This window comes from Apostichopus japonicus, chromosome 12, assembly GCF_037975245.1.
Source record: "Apostichopus japonicus isolate 1M-3 chromosome 12, ASM3797524v1, whole genome shotgun sequence".
Classification (NCBI taxonomy): domain Eukaryota; kingdom Metazoa; phylum Echinodermata; class Holothuroidea; order Aspidochirotida; family Stichopodidae; genus Apostichopus; species Apostichopus japonicus.
In genome coordinates, this window is record NC_092572.1 from 25715996 (window position 1) to 25733629 (window position 17634).

General features: G+C 36.2%; 2 protein-coding genes across 7 annotated transcripts in view; one reads left to right on the forward strand and one right to left on the reverse strand.

Moving 5' to 3' along the window:
- Window positions 1-5006, reverse strand: part of LOC139976825 (adhesion G protein-coupled receptor B3-like) — an 84635-nt gene extending 79629 nt beyond the window's left edge. The window contains exon 1 of the mRNA XM_071985637.1: window positions 4035-5006. The gene's annotated coding sequence lies outside the window, so the exon portion shown is untranslated. The remainder of the gene's footprint in view (window positions 1-4034) is intronic.
- The window catches only part of LOC139976824 (uncharacterized), a 59893-nt gene that overhangs the window by 8983 nt on the left and 33276 nt on the right, over window positions 1-17634 (forward strand). Inside the window, exons 1-3 of one of the 6 annotated variants that reach the window (XM_071985634.1) lie at window positions 6087-6264; window positions 6712-6816; window positions 15759-15820. In XM_071985634.1, the coding sequence (XP_071841735.1) occupies window positions 15789-15820 (32 nt within the window). In that variant the 5' untranslated portion in view covers window positions 6087-6264; window positions 6712-6816; window positions 15759-15788. The other 5 variants (XM_071985632.1, XM_071985636.1, XM_071985630.1 and 2 more) reach the window with 5 other exon arrangements.

Sequence of the window (17634 nt, forward strand, 5' to 3'; positions counted from 1 at the left end):
TTTCTGGTTTGTAATTGATCATGCGAAAGAGTAATGTCACGAAAATCAATAACACGTCGATGGTCTGTGTTGGCTAAGTGTGAACGTGTTAGACACGAGCAAGCTAATGGAATATGATGATATATAGAACTTGCGTTGGAAATTGATCATTTCTATGAAAATGAAATTTAATGGCGTTGTAAAGGTTGTACTCACGTTCTAAGAAATTCGTCAAAAGTCGGGGGTTAAGAAGGGTCAAGGGATAATAATAATAATTGGAATCCTGTTTTCCTTTTTTTTCTTTTTTTTTTGGTTACAATCGTTTTTTCGTGTTCTTTGATATATTTGCAATTGTATATACTTGTATACATATGAAGATTGTGTACAGTAACAAGGTGATGCTATTTTACATTTATAAAGATACGCCAAGATGTCTTCAAGTTCATATCAAGTATGTTTAATAATAATAATAATAATAATAATAATAATAATAATAATAATAATAATAATAATAATAATAATAATAATAATAATAATAATAATAATAATAATAATAATAATAATAATAATAATAATAATAATAATAATAATAATAATAATAATAATAATAATAATAATAATAATAATAATAACAATAACAATAACAACAATAACAATAATAACAATAATAATTTAATATATATATATATATATATATATATAAATACATACACACACATGCACACATTTATTCATGCACGCATACATACATACATACATACATACATACACTCATAATTACATACATTCATTCATACATATATGAATTTCTAATTCACTTAGGTACAGTTTTCTAGAGCTCGCAGTTAGAAATCGATTGAAATATGTAATCTCTACTTTATTATCATCTTCTGAGAAAATAAAATTAACATTGAATCCGGAGTAATGTGTATTTAATGTTAAATATCATGTTAATAGTAATTTCTTACCATAGGCAGACATCTGACATTGAAATATAGTGTTGCTAATGCGGATGGCATAATTTATCACCAGTATGAAGGGAAGACTCCCTGTTATTCTGATTACCGATTGCGTGTCATGTTGGAGAACAAGCTATATATTTTGTGCGACCATGCAAGTGCTGCGTCGTTCGGTTTCTTTAATATTCTGGGAAGGGATGTATTGTTTTAATATGCTTGGATAGACTAGTATAAACGTACATTTGTTTAATGTCAAGTGCCTCACTTAAAGAATGACTATAGGCACATATTTAATTTCGATACAATTGTAGACACACTGGTTATAAATCCAGTTTGGATTTATGGAGCGCTTTTTCATATTTTTGAAAAATTAACCTTTAAAAGAAGTGAGGGACATCATCATATATATACATATAATAAGTACCACAGATGCAACATAAAACTCAATTGGGGGGGGGGGGGACATAAGACTCGTATATTGCCCCAAATGATACGTTTACAATACATTAAACATTTGAAAAAAAGGATAGTTGGTTTAGAATGTCGACCAAGTGTGCTCTCTTTAATTGATAGAGAGATAAAAGACCACGTCATTGTTTTAGTTGAGTTTACTAAATTAAAAAGACAACACATAAAACAAAAACAATGGATTGCTAATAACATTGAAGCCTGCACCGAGTGGCTGACGTCATTCCTCTATGAAGCCTTACAGAAGTAAGCACTTCATAGTTTAGAATATTTATAAGCTTGAGAAAATAATTGGAATACCCATAGAAACATTCCTGGCACTTCAACTTTTCTTATCGTCTTGAACATTAACAGATCGCTGGACTAAAATTCTGCATTAAAAGTCACCTAACTTAAGGCTTTTATCACTATCGTTCTTTTGTTTTAGATTCAACAGTCTTTGTGATTACATAATGGTATACTACATCGCGGTGGTTGTAAATGGTTATTCTTGTTGATTCACATGGTCACCGTAATCATTATCGACATCCGTCCGCTGGAAGAAGGTGGCTACGTAAAGCGACATTGAGCCACCGACCCCCCCCCCTTCCCTTCCCTCTTCCCTCCTTTTTCGTGGAAATGTTACAACTTCGTATTTAAAGGAAACACAAACAGAACTATCGTCTTTTAGCTTACATGACAGAGATTGCTGTGAAGAATAACTCCACCCATAAATCTAACAAATTGGCTGGCTCCGTTTGGGAGATATTCTACATTAAAGGTCGTGGATGTGCATCACTGATGACATTAGTGCCAATAAAATCTGCTGAACCCTTTAAGTTTCCTCTGTGTTTTTTTGTCCTCAATAGGATAGTACAGTAACAATCAAGCACGAATGACATTAAACTCATCCATCGCTGTAAACATCTTATTACTAGTGATTTTAATGTACAGAATATAATGAGTTATGTATTCGCACGTGGTATTAACATGGCACAATGGACCTGTTCGTATACTCGGGCTTATGGACGTGAACCACCCGATACTCATGGCTCGTACAGTAACTATATACTGCTCATGTCCTATAACACATGTAACACATGCCTGTTACGAACACAAAGTAGCAATTACTGATGCACGGTTGTGGGACAAGTATAATAGTAGTTGTTGTACCAACCATTTAAGTGCGAGTTCTTTAATACAAGATTCTAAAATAAAGTCGTATCTAGTCGTTGTATGCTATAAGTAGGCCTACTATGGATATACCCGAACATGCATTGTCTTAGTTCACGAGAGGTGTGAACTGGAATCAAGCGGTACCGTACCTTCTTTACTGTAAACACATAGCTAGTATATAAACTACTGGTGCCACCTGTGACACATGTTACTACTGTTCATGTCCCACAACCGTGCATCAGTAATTACTACTTTGTGTTCGTAACATGTGTAACATGTATTACAGGACATGAACAGTAGTTACTGTACGAGTATCGCTTCGTAATCGTACTCGGGTATTTCTGCAAATCTAATATAGATATCTGTAATATTAAGTACACGGTACTTATGCTTAGATCATTGTACTTGTTCTCAACTTTATGAAGTAGCACTTATAGTACAAGTCTGTCATGGACAATTTCCTCCCAAAAAAATTCCCAAACAACAGAATCAGCGAAGTGAGCTAATTGTTGATATCACAGTCCCTTTAATTGAGATATAATGTTCTCTTACTAGATTTGACCATGAACACATTACGTTCAGCTCTGTGGCAAAATCGTGGAGTGTTTTTTTTCTCTCTCTCTTCTCCTCATTAAAACGAGTACGCATATATGATTTCTGTCGAGGTTTATATTTCGTCTCCGATGGATGAAGCAACATTATATAAGCCCTTGAAATTTTGGCCGTGATATGAGGTACCTTGTTATCTCAATGACGCACGTACAATCTTCAAAGCTCATTATACAGTTTAGTTACAGAGGCGCAGCATAAGGCGGGTTTCAGACGGTTCATAGAACCTACTCCCCCAAGGGTTGGTTCGGGCATTTCAGCTAACCGGACTACAATAGTCAGTCCAGTAAGCTAGGCATAGAGGACTTAAAGGTCTTAACATTTAGGTGTTTTTAATGTCAAGTGCTGTTTCAAGCAAGAAAGAGTAAAGGGCCCCTTGCTCTCAATCTCGAATCGGGGCCCCTGAGAGTCTATAGCTATACGCCATTGTTTTGGTTACTCAGCTTATGTATTGCTTATGTGAAAGGCTTTCATGTGAGAAATGTGTGGCACTAAATGACGTCACTGGAAACATAAGTCGACGTCTTTCACTGATTTTAAAATGTACAACATTTCATTGCAACGTATTAAATTAGATTTATTCACTAAACAAAAAAGAAAGAAAAAAAAATGGAAGAAAGATTGGTTCGTATGTATCACCCGAAGGGGTTTCCAATATGAATGAGTTTTACTGCTGTGGGGGTATTTATGCATTTATCAAAACAAAGTGTCCAATCGACTGCAGTGCATATAACGTATTCACCCATGACATTTACCAGTACCTGGAAGGTAGTTACAAGAATTTTAGCTAGGATACTTTGCCCATTCCGCGTGCACTATATTCTTACGTTGTTGAAATACATTATAATGAGTATTAAAACTTACCTGCTATGGCAGGCTTCTCTAATTCTGTATTTTCCAATCGTTTCGTTTCAGACATCAGTACCACAAAACTCTGTCAATATCGATTGAAAGCTTACAGACCTCGAGTTGTTGTTGTTAGGTCAGCTGGATGTACTAAGTTCACAATTGATTGTGACCAGTTATGTTCGTTCGTGTGTGTTTACTAAGTATACAGCAAGCTATCCATGTAACTCCTTTTGCAATTACCCTTCAAGCTCTCCTAATCCAAAAACAAAGAAGACTATTTCAACAGTTTAGGTATAAGATCAGTATATTCATCTACATAAGATGGGTTTAAACCCCCATCGACGGAAATTTATATTTCATCAATTTCACGTCACAATTTAACGAACAAGAAACGAGGTGCTTATTAATTTTCACAGCCCTTTTGCGTTGAAGTCTACTAAAAACAAACCATTCTTCCATCGAAAAAATATATAGTTTGACAGATCACAGTTATAGACTATCCGTTTTGAAAAAAAATCTTTACAAAGGGCAGCTTTAATTCTTCAAAGAAAATTTTCGGTATCCAGAGAGAACTGTCTTTAAATGACGGTGGTTAGTTTTGAGAGCGCATGTGATATGTCTGAAGCCATCGATACAGCGATTCCGTTTGAAGCAGTAGTGATGCAACCTCTCATATAAACATACAGCGAGAATCAACAAGAAAGTATAGCATGAAGTCTGCGGTGCGTATATATACGTTGAATTTCGAAATGTTTATTCCACACATGAGCCGATATGCACGTTCGACTCGCACAGAGATATGAAGACCATAGTATAGGACGCTGAGTTATATTTCATAATCACAGAATCATTGCTTAAAAAATCTCGAGGGAGAAAGAGAGATATACTCGTCAAGTCCTTTCCGACGAACTTACGCGAGACGCAAAAAAGAAGAATCGCTCTCCAGCAGATTCCAATTCGAGCAATGAACACACGCAAATACTACTGAGAGGTAAAATATTGCTTTCTGTCTTTGCACGACGAATAAACAGACGATGTGTGATTTTCTACTCTTTGCGGTTGCTAAGGTTACGTATGTATTAAACCATAACAGCGTATAGCGCACGATAGCTCTGTACGATAGGCGGGTGCTTTGGTAATTCGTAATAACTGAGGTCGAATCCTATACCGCACATTGTTATCGATAACATTGTTATCGGCGTAGAAACAAAACGCGTTTGCTCAATAAGGGAAAATTTCCCCAATGGATATAGTCGTGACCGGTTCGCACAATCACCTGTAACTGTCAATACATATTTTGACAGTTGGGAATAACCTTAAACTATATATGTTTTCTTCTTTATCATGTTTATATAGGGAAATATATTCACAGTAGAATTTGCTCTAAGTAATTAGTATGTGAGCGAACCAGTGTGTTAGGTTATGAAGTTATTACATGCAGTGACATATATAATCTGAGCAGAGGGGGGGGGGGGGTAACCCAACACTACCTTGTGCTCTGTGGTCATACAATCTAATACTCTTTTATTCGTTTTGTGTGTATGTGTGTGTATATATTGGTGTATATATATATATATATTAATATATATATATATATATATATATATATATATAGATATATATATATGTATATATATATATATATATATATATATATATATATATATATATATTGTGAACATTGTGGTACAGATTGCACAGAATGTTCATTTAAGTTGGGGTATTATTTTTAGTTGATTTCGTGGTTTACCGTCTCAAATGAAAATCACATGACTCACTGTAATTGGAAGATTATCCTCCCCTTCCCCCCCCCCCCCCCAAAAAAAAAAACCCGATTCAGTCTTCTTCCACCTCCTCTGTAATGAACTACTTTCAAATCGGGAGATTATTAACACAGTTATATAGCATAGCAAAAATAGTCAACATCAGCTTAAAATCTGCTTTTATAATCAGTTGAACTTGTTGAAAATTCTCCAAGCGTTAATAGAAAAAACTACTAGAAGAAAACGATTCCTAAAACTGGTTGTAATTTGCATAACAAGTTACCAGTTTTTTTTCCCCTCCCCCTTCTTCATCGATTCGGGAGGAAATGAGAAAAATCGACCGAGGTAACATAATTTCGAACTCGCTGATCACTGATAATTGGAGAAGACTTGACCAAGGTTAAACGAGCATGAGATCGTGGAACGCGAATAATTAACAATGTATCTGGCCATGATCATGTATTGGTTTGTGTTCTTTCAAGGTAAGACTACTCATTATCTTAGCTAATACGAAAAGAAGAGATAAGGAAAAAAAAAGGAAAAGAAGAGTAAAGAAAAAGATTATTGCATAGTCATGTTACTATATATATTTGTTTGTTACTTATTTGTATGGATTTGTCTATATATGTATGTATTTGTATTTATTTGTATTTGTGTATATTTGTATATTTATATATTTGTATTTATATGTTATATATATATATATATATATATATATTAACTTTAGCCAGTTGCATAGTCTTCTATATAGCTGTGCACGAATCTTTGTACAACAATTGGTCGTATGTACAAACGATGTAAGTGCGCCCACGTAAAATTGTGTTTTTGCTTTTTTTTCTGCTAACACAATGGTTTAAGCAAATCGATTTCTCGTAAAAGCATTTTCTACCAAACAAGTGTAACAGTTGATCATTTTTTTGTTGTTCTAGTTTTAAGAAGACACTAATGAGCTGTGATAGATTTCTGGTTGATCGTGTGGCTCGTTTTCTTTTACAATTTGACACGGCAACTAGCATAGAATGTGACCGTTATAGGTAACCCATTATACGACTTTTTCCTATTGAGTAAATAGAGTAAATTGAGTAAAACAATTGAGTAAATTTGAGTAAATAGTGCTTTGTTTAATGCAGTGGGGTAGTCAAAGGGGGGCCGGGGGGGGGGCAATGCCCCCAAATTTCTTTGTGCTACAGTCTTGCCCCCCACATGGAATCCAGTGATGTTTTCAAAATGCTTCTTTTTTTACATTTTTTTCGAGTTCTAATCACAAGTATTCATACCTCAGGGCTCATGGGCTCATGTTCATACTTCATATAATGTCAGAAATTGGTAATCAGACCGAGATATTACCCATATTGGGCCTTCATCATACCCACATACGGAGACCGTTGATCAATATCGTCCTTCAGAATAAGCGCCAATAATTTGGCCGGTTGTATAACCATTACAAACTGCTATAGCGCTAGCACCCCATGTGCTTTTTCAGCGACCAATAATGCCACTTTGTGCAGACGAGGTGCCCATTAATACATATATTTCTTGGTAATTCCTACCATCAACCATCACGGTGTTGCCCCCTTAAGAAAAATATTGCCACCCTAAAAATAGAATGCTGGCTACGCCACTGGTTTAATGTCTGCATGGTTTCTTGTATAATAGTTCATGGTACTATACACACATATCACCAGACTGCAACTATAGAACTAACAGAGTGATTTATAGGTTTCCTTTTGATCTTTTTATACTCAAATCAAGGAGGGTACAAGGTTAGTTAAAATGTCTGTATTCGGTGTATAGGGTATATAGCGAATGCTACCGAAATAGGCGAAACTTTGGAACAAGGGTGTCGGAAGAAAATTTAATCTCGAGGGAGGGCTGTGGGGGAGGGGAGGGGGAGGAAGGGGAGGGGACAAAATTTGAGAAACAATGGGGTACGTCATGCAAATTTCATCGGAAGGAGCAAAACGCAACGTTAACTCAACGTCCGCCAGAACAGAAAGACAGTTTTCATCTAAATTTCATGTTCTTTTTCTAAATCGTTCACCAACTTTGTCTTTTTTAGGAGCCAAAATACAACAACACAAAAACATTGCAAGGTAATCTTCTTTTACCAGAAGGGGTCATCACTGTGAAAGTTTTGGTCTACAGTACAGTCCCCCCATGTGGCACTACGGGGTTCCGCCCTTCCATGGCTTGGTGTTATTTACATAATACTGACGTTGGTGCATAGTTACAGTCTTGTTGATTATTATAGTTAATGGCGGAAGAGTTCTTGTATGCTTAACTACACAGAACATAACAGACAGAGAGAGAGAGAGAAAGAGAAGGAAACACGTTTTACTGCTTTGCATTCTGGGTACATTTCAACGAATCATGAATCCTTTCAAACGTTAATTGCAACGACGGGTATTCATAACAACGTTAATGAATTGACAAGTCACTCTGTGACGTCATCCTGCTCTCGTTATTGTTCGGGTAATAAAAGACGCAATACTTTTACTAGTATAATTAAGTAGGTCTACATAGGTTCATGTAAACAGCCTGGTTACAGCTACAAGGTCATGATCTAAGATATATACACATAACTCAAAGTCCGGTTTTCTATTATTGTTCCACCGTAAGGCTAATGAGAAATTTAATAAAGAATTCAGACAAAAAAAAAAAAAAAATAACGAAAAGAAAATGAAAGAAAGAAACGAGATTCCAGCCATGCACTTGTCGTCAGGTAGCCTTGTTAGCGTCCGTTTTGTGTGAAAAAGAAAAGCAATACAAGAAACAATTGCTTTCAGTGTGCAACTGTGACGTCACAGTGACACCTGTTTGGTTCAAGTTCGGCGATGGTACAATTTTTTTCCAACTATCAATGCCTCAAACAAGTTTACGAAGGAACATCCTACAAATGTCGATGGGAAGTTACAATAAGGTTACCCGTGTATGATTTTAACCATTTTCATTCCGTAATTCAGCAAGTAAAATAAGACTTTGATATTAAAAGATATAAATTGTAGACTACATCAAGGCCAGGTTACTTCCAAGGATTAAATGACACGTACGCTATCTGTATATATATATATATATATATATATATATATATATCTATATATATATATATTAATCTTCATTAATCTTTAATATTAATCTTCAATATAAATTGTAGACTACATCAAGGCTACTTCATCAGGTTACTTCCAAGGATTAAATGACACGTACGCTATCTATTAATATCTATCTATATATATATATATATATATATATATATATTAATCTTCATTAATCTTTAATATTAATCTTCAACATGCTTCGCCTATGCTATGAGGATGTGGTTTCGCTAGATCAAATGCAATAGGAGCATCCCTGTAATAGTCGAGGAAGTACTTATCGCCTCCCACCCCCTCCTCCCACACGCACCCTCAAATATGACAAGTTCAAATAACTGGTTTGCATCGTGTGTCAAGTTTTACTGTCACAACTCCCGCCCGCGTGAGGTATACCAAAGGTTGGGGATTGGTGGGGGAGTGGCGGGAGATTTGGGTGCATTTAAGAAGTGCTGGACTGTGGTGAACTCAACTTTTCTTAGGGAAATGTCCAGAAGATGATATCGATATGAAAATTGATATCTCCAAAATAAAACTAAGTAAAGATTATATAAATAAGATGTTACAAACACATCAAAAAACATGAAATAAAATGACGGCGTTGAACTTTCCAAGTCATAGTCAACTGATTACCTGAGAGTACCATTGCTATCATATTCAGTCCATATTCAGTCCATATTCAGTCCATGTTCAGTCCGTATTTCGTTGTGGTTCATGAGTAGCAACCGCTCACGGACCTATCTGCTTTGACAACTTGTTTTCTTAACACCGCAGACGATTGTAAGCATGACCGCTGAGATGGGGTAGTTATGGCAACCAATCCTGATGCAATGCCCAATTATATAGATGGCGCTATTTACCTTTAGAATCAAGATTTGCTATTTTTTCTTGTTGCTGCAAATTCGAATCCCGTGATAATTTCACATTTTGCTTCTTGTTGCTATTTCAAATTTATTTATTAAAACATGCTGAAGTTTAAAGTCAATGTTATATGTTGAATTTTCTCTATGTATGTATGTCATTGAGAGGGGGGTGGGGTGGGGTCGGGGTGATGGTGTGGCGTTGGGTTGGGTGAGGAAAGTACGGCGTGTTTCAGAAGTGTTCAGAAGTGAAATGATACCCTAAATTGAAAAGACTCCAAATTTGAGATAAAATGTTGGATTAATAGCCACCCGACGTGAGAGTTGTAATCAATAAGCCCTTGTGGGCTACCCCTTCATTCGTGGTCGCTTAAGCGTATAGTAACAATAACTGCGTGATTATTATTATTATTATTATTAGATATGTTATTTTTCATCGAGTGAAAAGGACTGACATTAAATAAGAATAAACTCTTCAAACGTCCAATACTGACTCTTTACGTGAAGTCTTTGTTTAATCGTTTTTAATGAAGATTAAAAACTGATTCGTTTCAAACGACTGAACTTGACTGATACAACTTTTTTTTTACATTTTTATTCGTCATATGTCATAGCTTAGTGAGGCATAATTTAGTTCTTCTCGAACATGAATATTGCTAATTCAATCAAGGCTAACATTATAACCCTCTGGAAGTTAACCCAAGGGGATAAGTGTATAAGTATACATGGATAGATATGTCAAGAGTATTTCCCCATTAAACCTGAAATGATTCTTGAAACGCAAAATTTTGTAAAAAGTCAATATTTTCTAGCTGGCATCTCTCCCAACAGAACAGAATGAAAACTGTGATTAGAACTGCAATATAGATTGCGATTGATTGTTTTTTTTCTTATTTCGATGGGGGGGGGGAGGCAGGGGGGTGGGCTGGCTGTATGAGTTGAGGTACTCTCTGTCAATGCGTTAAGGATGATTGTATAAATATAATTAATTGCCTTTGTATATAAAGAAACCTAAAATTAAAACAAATCCAAAAGTAAAATATGAAATGTTCAGTTTCTAGTTTAGCTGCCTTTGTCGCTTTGAGACGAGCAGTCAAATTCAATATGTCCAATGCCTCATATGTTATATGAATGGGCAACATAACCTTTAGATAACTCATCTCATGCAAGGTCCCACAGTATTGCGAATTATTTCTTCCCAACCTCTGACTCAAAAAATATCACTTTAACTTACCACAACAGAGATATTGCTGTTAATCGTCACAATTAAAAGTTAGTGGGTTAATAATGCCTCTTTACACCCCTCCCCATCAATCACACACACCAAAATCTTACGGAACTCTCATCATGTTCATTACGCTTTTCTTTGTGTTCCTATTATTGTCTATACAAATTGATCCAAAGGCCTAGACATTCTTCACTAAGACTGGTCTTGGGGAATTATGAGCCTCAAATATCTGCCTGTTCACTGGTAACTCGCTTCACCATACAACGCAAACACAAACTTAATCGTTTTTGTTTTAATTTTTTTTTACAAATCACACTCAGTACCTTACCAATCATATCGTTGCACCATACAATACGAACTTTCTTACACATCATGAAGAAGTAGTAGCCCACACTAATAACGTTGTTCCATAGTGCTTTTCGTGACTGAAAAGCATTAATCTCTTCCTTCCGAATTTACCAATGTTCCAAAGTGAAAGTGTGTTTTTCGACTCCGCTTTCATAGACGCCTCTACATACGTTTTGTTGCGCGAATCCTGCCATCTTGCGACTGAAAAATGTTCGGAACAAAGTTTGCAGCAAGATTCCACAAGCTTCAGCTCTGTATTCGTTTGTTTTTGTGTTTGTTTGTTAGGATTACACCCAGTTGTGTATGACGGCTCTGCACGTGTACCGATTGTGCGAAGAACCTTGGTTGGGCCTACCTGTAGTACCGTAACTATAGGCAAACTTCGTACAACTGTTACGTGTTTGGTCTTCCCTTTACCCCGTGTTCTCTCTATCTACCCACTTACGGGAAACACGGGAATTTGTGGGGGCTTCTCTGTGCTGCCCGACCTTTACGCTTCTCCGTCGGAGAAATAGGCCTTAACCCGGGCGATCCTCAGGCTTTTCAGGTAGACAGACCTTCGTATTACCGGTACGAGTTAGGTCTCCATTTACCCCGTGTCTTATAAGCTTTACTCGTTTTAGTCGGGATACACGGGATTTCGGTAAGTAACGTCGTTGGTAAATACTCAGACCGGTAAGGTTTTCGAGTATCATTTTAGCCCCTAAGTTTAATTTCCATAACCCGTGTAACCTTTGGCATTTGAAGTTAATTATTATGTAATTTAAACTTTCAGAATCTGACACCCTACAGGTGTTTGCGGGCTTCGTACATTTTATTAGTTTGATATGCGGTTCATAGCATAAATGATGTGTAGCGCCTATGTGACAACACTAGTCACTGATGCACTGCATCCTATGTACGTTGTAGGAAGTGCTCGCGACAAACGTTTCCGTATCCATTTTCTGTATTATGCCACGTTTGAACTTTGAACTTCTTTGATCACATTACCGACATGAACAAAGGTCGGATTTCTAGTATTTCCAGAGATTTGATCAAGACTAGTTTATTGCAATATGAGGTTTATTTTATTATTCTAGTTAGTTGCCAAATTAAACAAACTTTGATCTGATAAATACATTGTTCCTTGTGAGTCTGTTGAAGGTTCGCAGTTACCTTGTGATTAACACTACAACAGATTCACATTTGCATTTGAAACTGTCTAACCACAAGCTCCTGGTGTAAGTATGATTTTTTTCAAAACTCATTTGTATTCTACATAGTTAATGACATAATGATAATAATAAATGAAAAATGACTCGAAGGATACTTTTACAGCTTAAAGGTCTGCTGTATATACCCCAACTATAGCGCGCTATCATGAAAAAGTGTCTTGAGATTACGTAATCGACCTGCCATGGTCGTAATATGACCTATTTTGACCAATTAGTCTGCAGCGCCAGTCACATATTTTTCATTGTAGGAGGGTCTTTGTGTGAACGCTGTATGATTAACTGCACTGTAGACATGAACATATTTCCACATAGTGTTTACACAAAGAGCCTAATGGTGTTAAGAAGCTATGCAGGCTAATTGTACAGCCTGATGTCGATTTACGACCGTGGCAGGTCGATTACGTATTCACAAAATTTCCTAGCTATAGTGTGCTATAACTGGAGCCAATAAGCAGATCTTTAAAGTTAAGGGGAAACACAAACTGTTAATCGCTCCAACATATATAATAATTACTAATTAGCAAATTAGGGGGGAACGAGACTCAGTATTAAAATTAAGTATAATGGGTCGCAGCTTAAAAAATAGTTGAATAGGAGAAGAAGTTGTGAACAGTGTAAAATTAATAAGTTTACTTTTCGTGAAACAATGTACAGGTAAAGGAAAAAGAAGATAGAAACAACTCTGTTTCTTGCTCTGTGGAGACTTCTGTATGATTTACTATATAATATCACACAAATCACAATCATTGTTATACATCAGTTACATGAGTCATTCTTTCATTTCTTATGAAAATTTGCTTGTCGAGTGCCCCTCTTAGGATTCATTTGGGGTATAAGTCATAGCTAAATCTATAGGAAATGTCCAATGTTTATAGTAATCAATCAGATACATCGAAGGTTCATAGCTGCAGCAATTGCCTGCTAATTAATGTTATGGAAATGCATTCTGTTCAGTGGTTTTAGCCAAATCACAGACAACACGGAAATATTATAACACAGGAATGAATTTTCATCTGGCAATTCTTGCGACACACCTGTGATCTTAATATCTGCGAGTCCACTACGTCCACTACGTATTAACCTATACGTCTTGTAGCATCAAGACTTTATGCAACGTCTCTGGGTATGTCTTTATATTGCTTCACGTAATTAAATTTTACCAAATGTATATAGTTACCTCCTTGCGATTGTGCATGTCTAGCCTACCAATGTACTTGTTACTTTGTTAAGTAAACAAACAAACAAACAAACTCAAGCTAAACAAATTAAACATTTGGTTTTAGAAATCCGAATAAAATAGCCTATCTATTAGAGTTTACATCTGGCCGTCGAGTGGTGCTCTTCGTTAATACACTATCACATATGCTTAATGTGATGGTTAAGTATTAATGCCACGTAATCATTAATATTACTATGTAAAGAGTTCATAATTCAATTATTTTGCCCCTTAAAATGATATATTGAAACACTAGAATTGCTTGGGTGTTATTTCAAAGTACGCAATCTCTCCTTCGTAGCGATTGTGTATGAAATTTGGAACGTCGTAATTTAGGCATCCTTTAGGCGTCCTAGAAGAAGGGTACGAAAATTGTTTACTACCGAGTGAAGAGGTTTATTTACAAGGGACAAAACCTTCAGGCTCTGATACAAAACATTTGCATTGCCATGGTACAGAACATTGATAGTGCTATGAAAGACCAACTTGTCAGCTATCCAGTGATGGGTAGCGTTTAGCGAGTGAGAACTCCTACCTAGACTTAGAGACCACATTACTTGTGTAAGTCTATGGGGCCTTTAATGGGCGTATGCTACCTGAATGTGTGGTCTTCAAAATTTCGTTGCAAGGTGACAAAATGATTATTGATAGAATGTCGTCAATTGAACAATTTTCAGCAAAACGAGATTCTGATCACTCAGTATATGTCACCGTTTAAATTATGGTAAATTGATCACATAATGAATATCTTCAATTCAACAATTGTAAACAAAATGTTTAGCTTCGTAATGCCATCAATTCATTTTTTTTTGTAGCAAAATGATAACTTGATAGGTAGTCGCTATATATCAAACATAACCACGATGTTAAAGATGGTTTTTCTTGCGCTACTTTATATTATTCGGTAAAAGAATCTAGTATTACTCGCTGAAGGCGCAGATAAGAAGCTCTAACTGTAAGCATAAAGAGCACTTTCGAAGAACATAATATTAAAGCACGCATTTTTGATATACTTATTCAGCTTAGCTGGGAGTTCAAAGTACATAACTTCAATGATCACTTTAACAGAGAACTTCTTTCCTTTTGTATACTGAAATATAAACAAACACACAAATAAATGCTTGTTCACGAAATATGGATTGTTTTCATCTTACAACAGGCTATTTACCTGATCCAGATGTTATTTCAGTTGTTACATTCTTTAACTGTTTGTTTTGTCACTATGACCTTACATGCAACACTAGTATGTCTGTCACACGATTCCTTCCTTCATGCATTCCGCAAAACTGTTTGTTATGGGATCGATGGTGGTGTCCAACACTTCTGTAACACCTCGTTCGAAACTAGGTCAGATTACCGGCATTAGACGTTTCCTTTTTGCGCGAGTCTTCACACTCTTTAACGAGTACTGTCTCTGTAAGGAGAGTTGATGAAATATCAATGCGGAAAAGGTATGAGTTTTGTTGGAAATATGATAGCAAAGAAGAAATCTTTGATGGAGTTCTTCTTAAGGACATTTTTATGACATTTATACGTGATAGTGACCTCTCTGTGTGTTTACTGCTGTAGTGTTACGTGATGACGAAACCACTGTTACATTATATTCTGCTGTATATATTATTAACCTACACGCTGCAGCCTTTCGACAATGAAATACATTGTGTAATATATCGTACGACATGTCGCACTATGGTATTGGATTCCTTTTTATCGGTAACGTTCTGTAAGATAAATTCAGATTTTGTAATAATTTCCTCTCAAATTTGAATTATGATTATAATAACAATAATAATCCATACCCAAAGTCATAAAATCTTCCTTTTGCAACATTGAAACATTCTTAACAACTCAAGCCACTTTATAGTGCAAATATAATGAATCATCACATCTTTATATTTCTCTTTGAATACGCTAAATTCTTTAAAAAGTCTATACTAATGTTAAAAGTCATAATGGTTATAAATGACATTAGCAATGTTCCATTGACATTTAATGTTGTTCCTTTTTTTTATTGGCAGTTACTTGCATATCTCTGAGATGTTTATAAAATGGAATCCCAGGAAGAAACTACCATCAAACCGTGAGTTCTCCTCCCCCTATATCAGGGTTTCCCTAACTTCATCCCACCACGAACCCCCTGTGGATGTCAGAGTTGTCCACGAACCCCCAAATTTTCGAGACACGATCTGAGTCATTATTATAATATAATACGTATAACAGTACTTCGTAAAAGATCAAGTTAATAGTGTAATATTGTGGAGGTTGTCGATAGGTACGACTATTGTACATTACTAAATTATATGATATATCAGATTTTAGTTCAACAAAAGTACTCTAGTTTTGACTTTCAGAAACGTCCCACGCACCCCCTGGGATGGACTCACGCACCCCTGGGGGTTCATCCACCCCTGTTAGGGAACCCCTGCCCTATAAAGATATAAAAATTCATGTCTATATTCAAATTGAAATACCACTTTTGAGTTTGATTCTTAACTGGAGTCTACTCTCTTAAAATGATAGACTGAAGAATTCAGTCTTCTTTGAGACTGAAATTTTTTTCAGTGTTATACACTGAGCTTAGACTGAGAAACACCTACTTAGACTATATTATCAGTTACACCGTTCAGTCACTGTTTTAGACTGACTGTATTAACCAATCAGCTAATCACATGTGGCATGGCATCTTACCATTTTCATTCTCTGTATTCCACTGAAAAATGTATCCAATCAGAGAATAGAAATGCGCCTACGTCATCCGAAAACTTGCAAATACGCCGCACAAAAATAAGTGACAACGAGCGCTACAATTTGTGTACACCATACTACTATATTCTTCGCTTAGCCAGGTACTCGCTGTACTGTACGTACGCACGTCGTACACACAGCTAGGCATGAACGAGACAGACGACCGTATGTCTAAGCTAGAGTAAAGGTTATAGATTAGCAATGGCTGAGTCTTTAAGAACTTTTCTTACAAATAAAGGTTTCCACGAAGAAGTGAAAACAGTTTTCGAGGGTATGTATGTATGTTTTTTGTTGTTTTACAATTAATACAGAATAAAAGCTTGGCAGTTCGTAACGTTAGTTTTTCTAGGCTTGTGCGCGAGGTAGGCCTAGCTAGGCTGTACTATAGCAAATAGGGCCTAGGCTATTGTTATAATTGGTGGGGCCTATTTACACGATCGTCGGGCGAATAAGCACGCCGGTCCTGCATATGCACCCGATCGTCGGGCAAATCAGCCCGCCTGTCCTGCATATGTACCCGATCGTCGGCGAATAAGCACGCTTGTCCTGCAATATGTACTCGATCGTCCCAAAATGAATCTAGCCTAGGCCTATGCTAGGTTAACCTCATAACAAATACTTGAACATAATAATGCTGAAGAAATTGCAAAACACAGTACTATTATGCATAGATTGTAAGCACCCTTAATTATTTGAAAAATGTAGTTACTGCTACAGCCATTTTAGCATGAAGCTATCATGGTACCAGATCGTCTGGCAAATTAGCCCGTCTGTCCTGCATATGTACCCAATCGTCGGGCGAATAAGCACGCTTGTCAGGACTGCAATATGTACTCGATCGTCCCAAATGAATCTAGGCTAGGTTAACCTCATAACAAATACTTGAACATAATAATGCTGAAGAAATTGCAAAACACAGTACTAATATGCATAGATTGTAAGCACCCTTAATTATTTGAAAAAATGTAGTAACTGCTACAGCCATTACAGCATGAAGCTATCACGATTCTGTTAAACAATTACCATTGTATTTAAATCATGTGGAAACTGGAAAAGAATTGGTATGCTTTTGCTATTTTATTAAACATATAGTGGGCCATCAGTCTTTACTATAAGATTTTACAGTTATATTACCATTCACTAATCTTA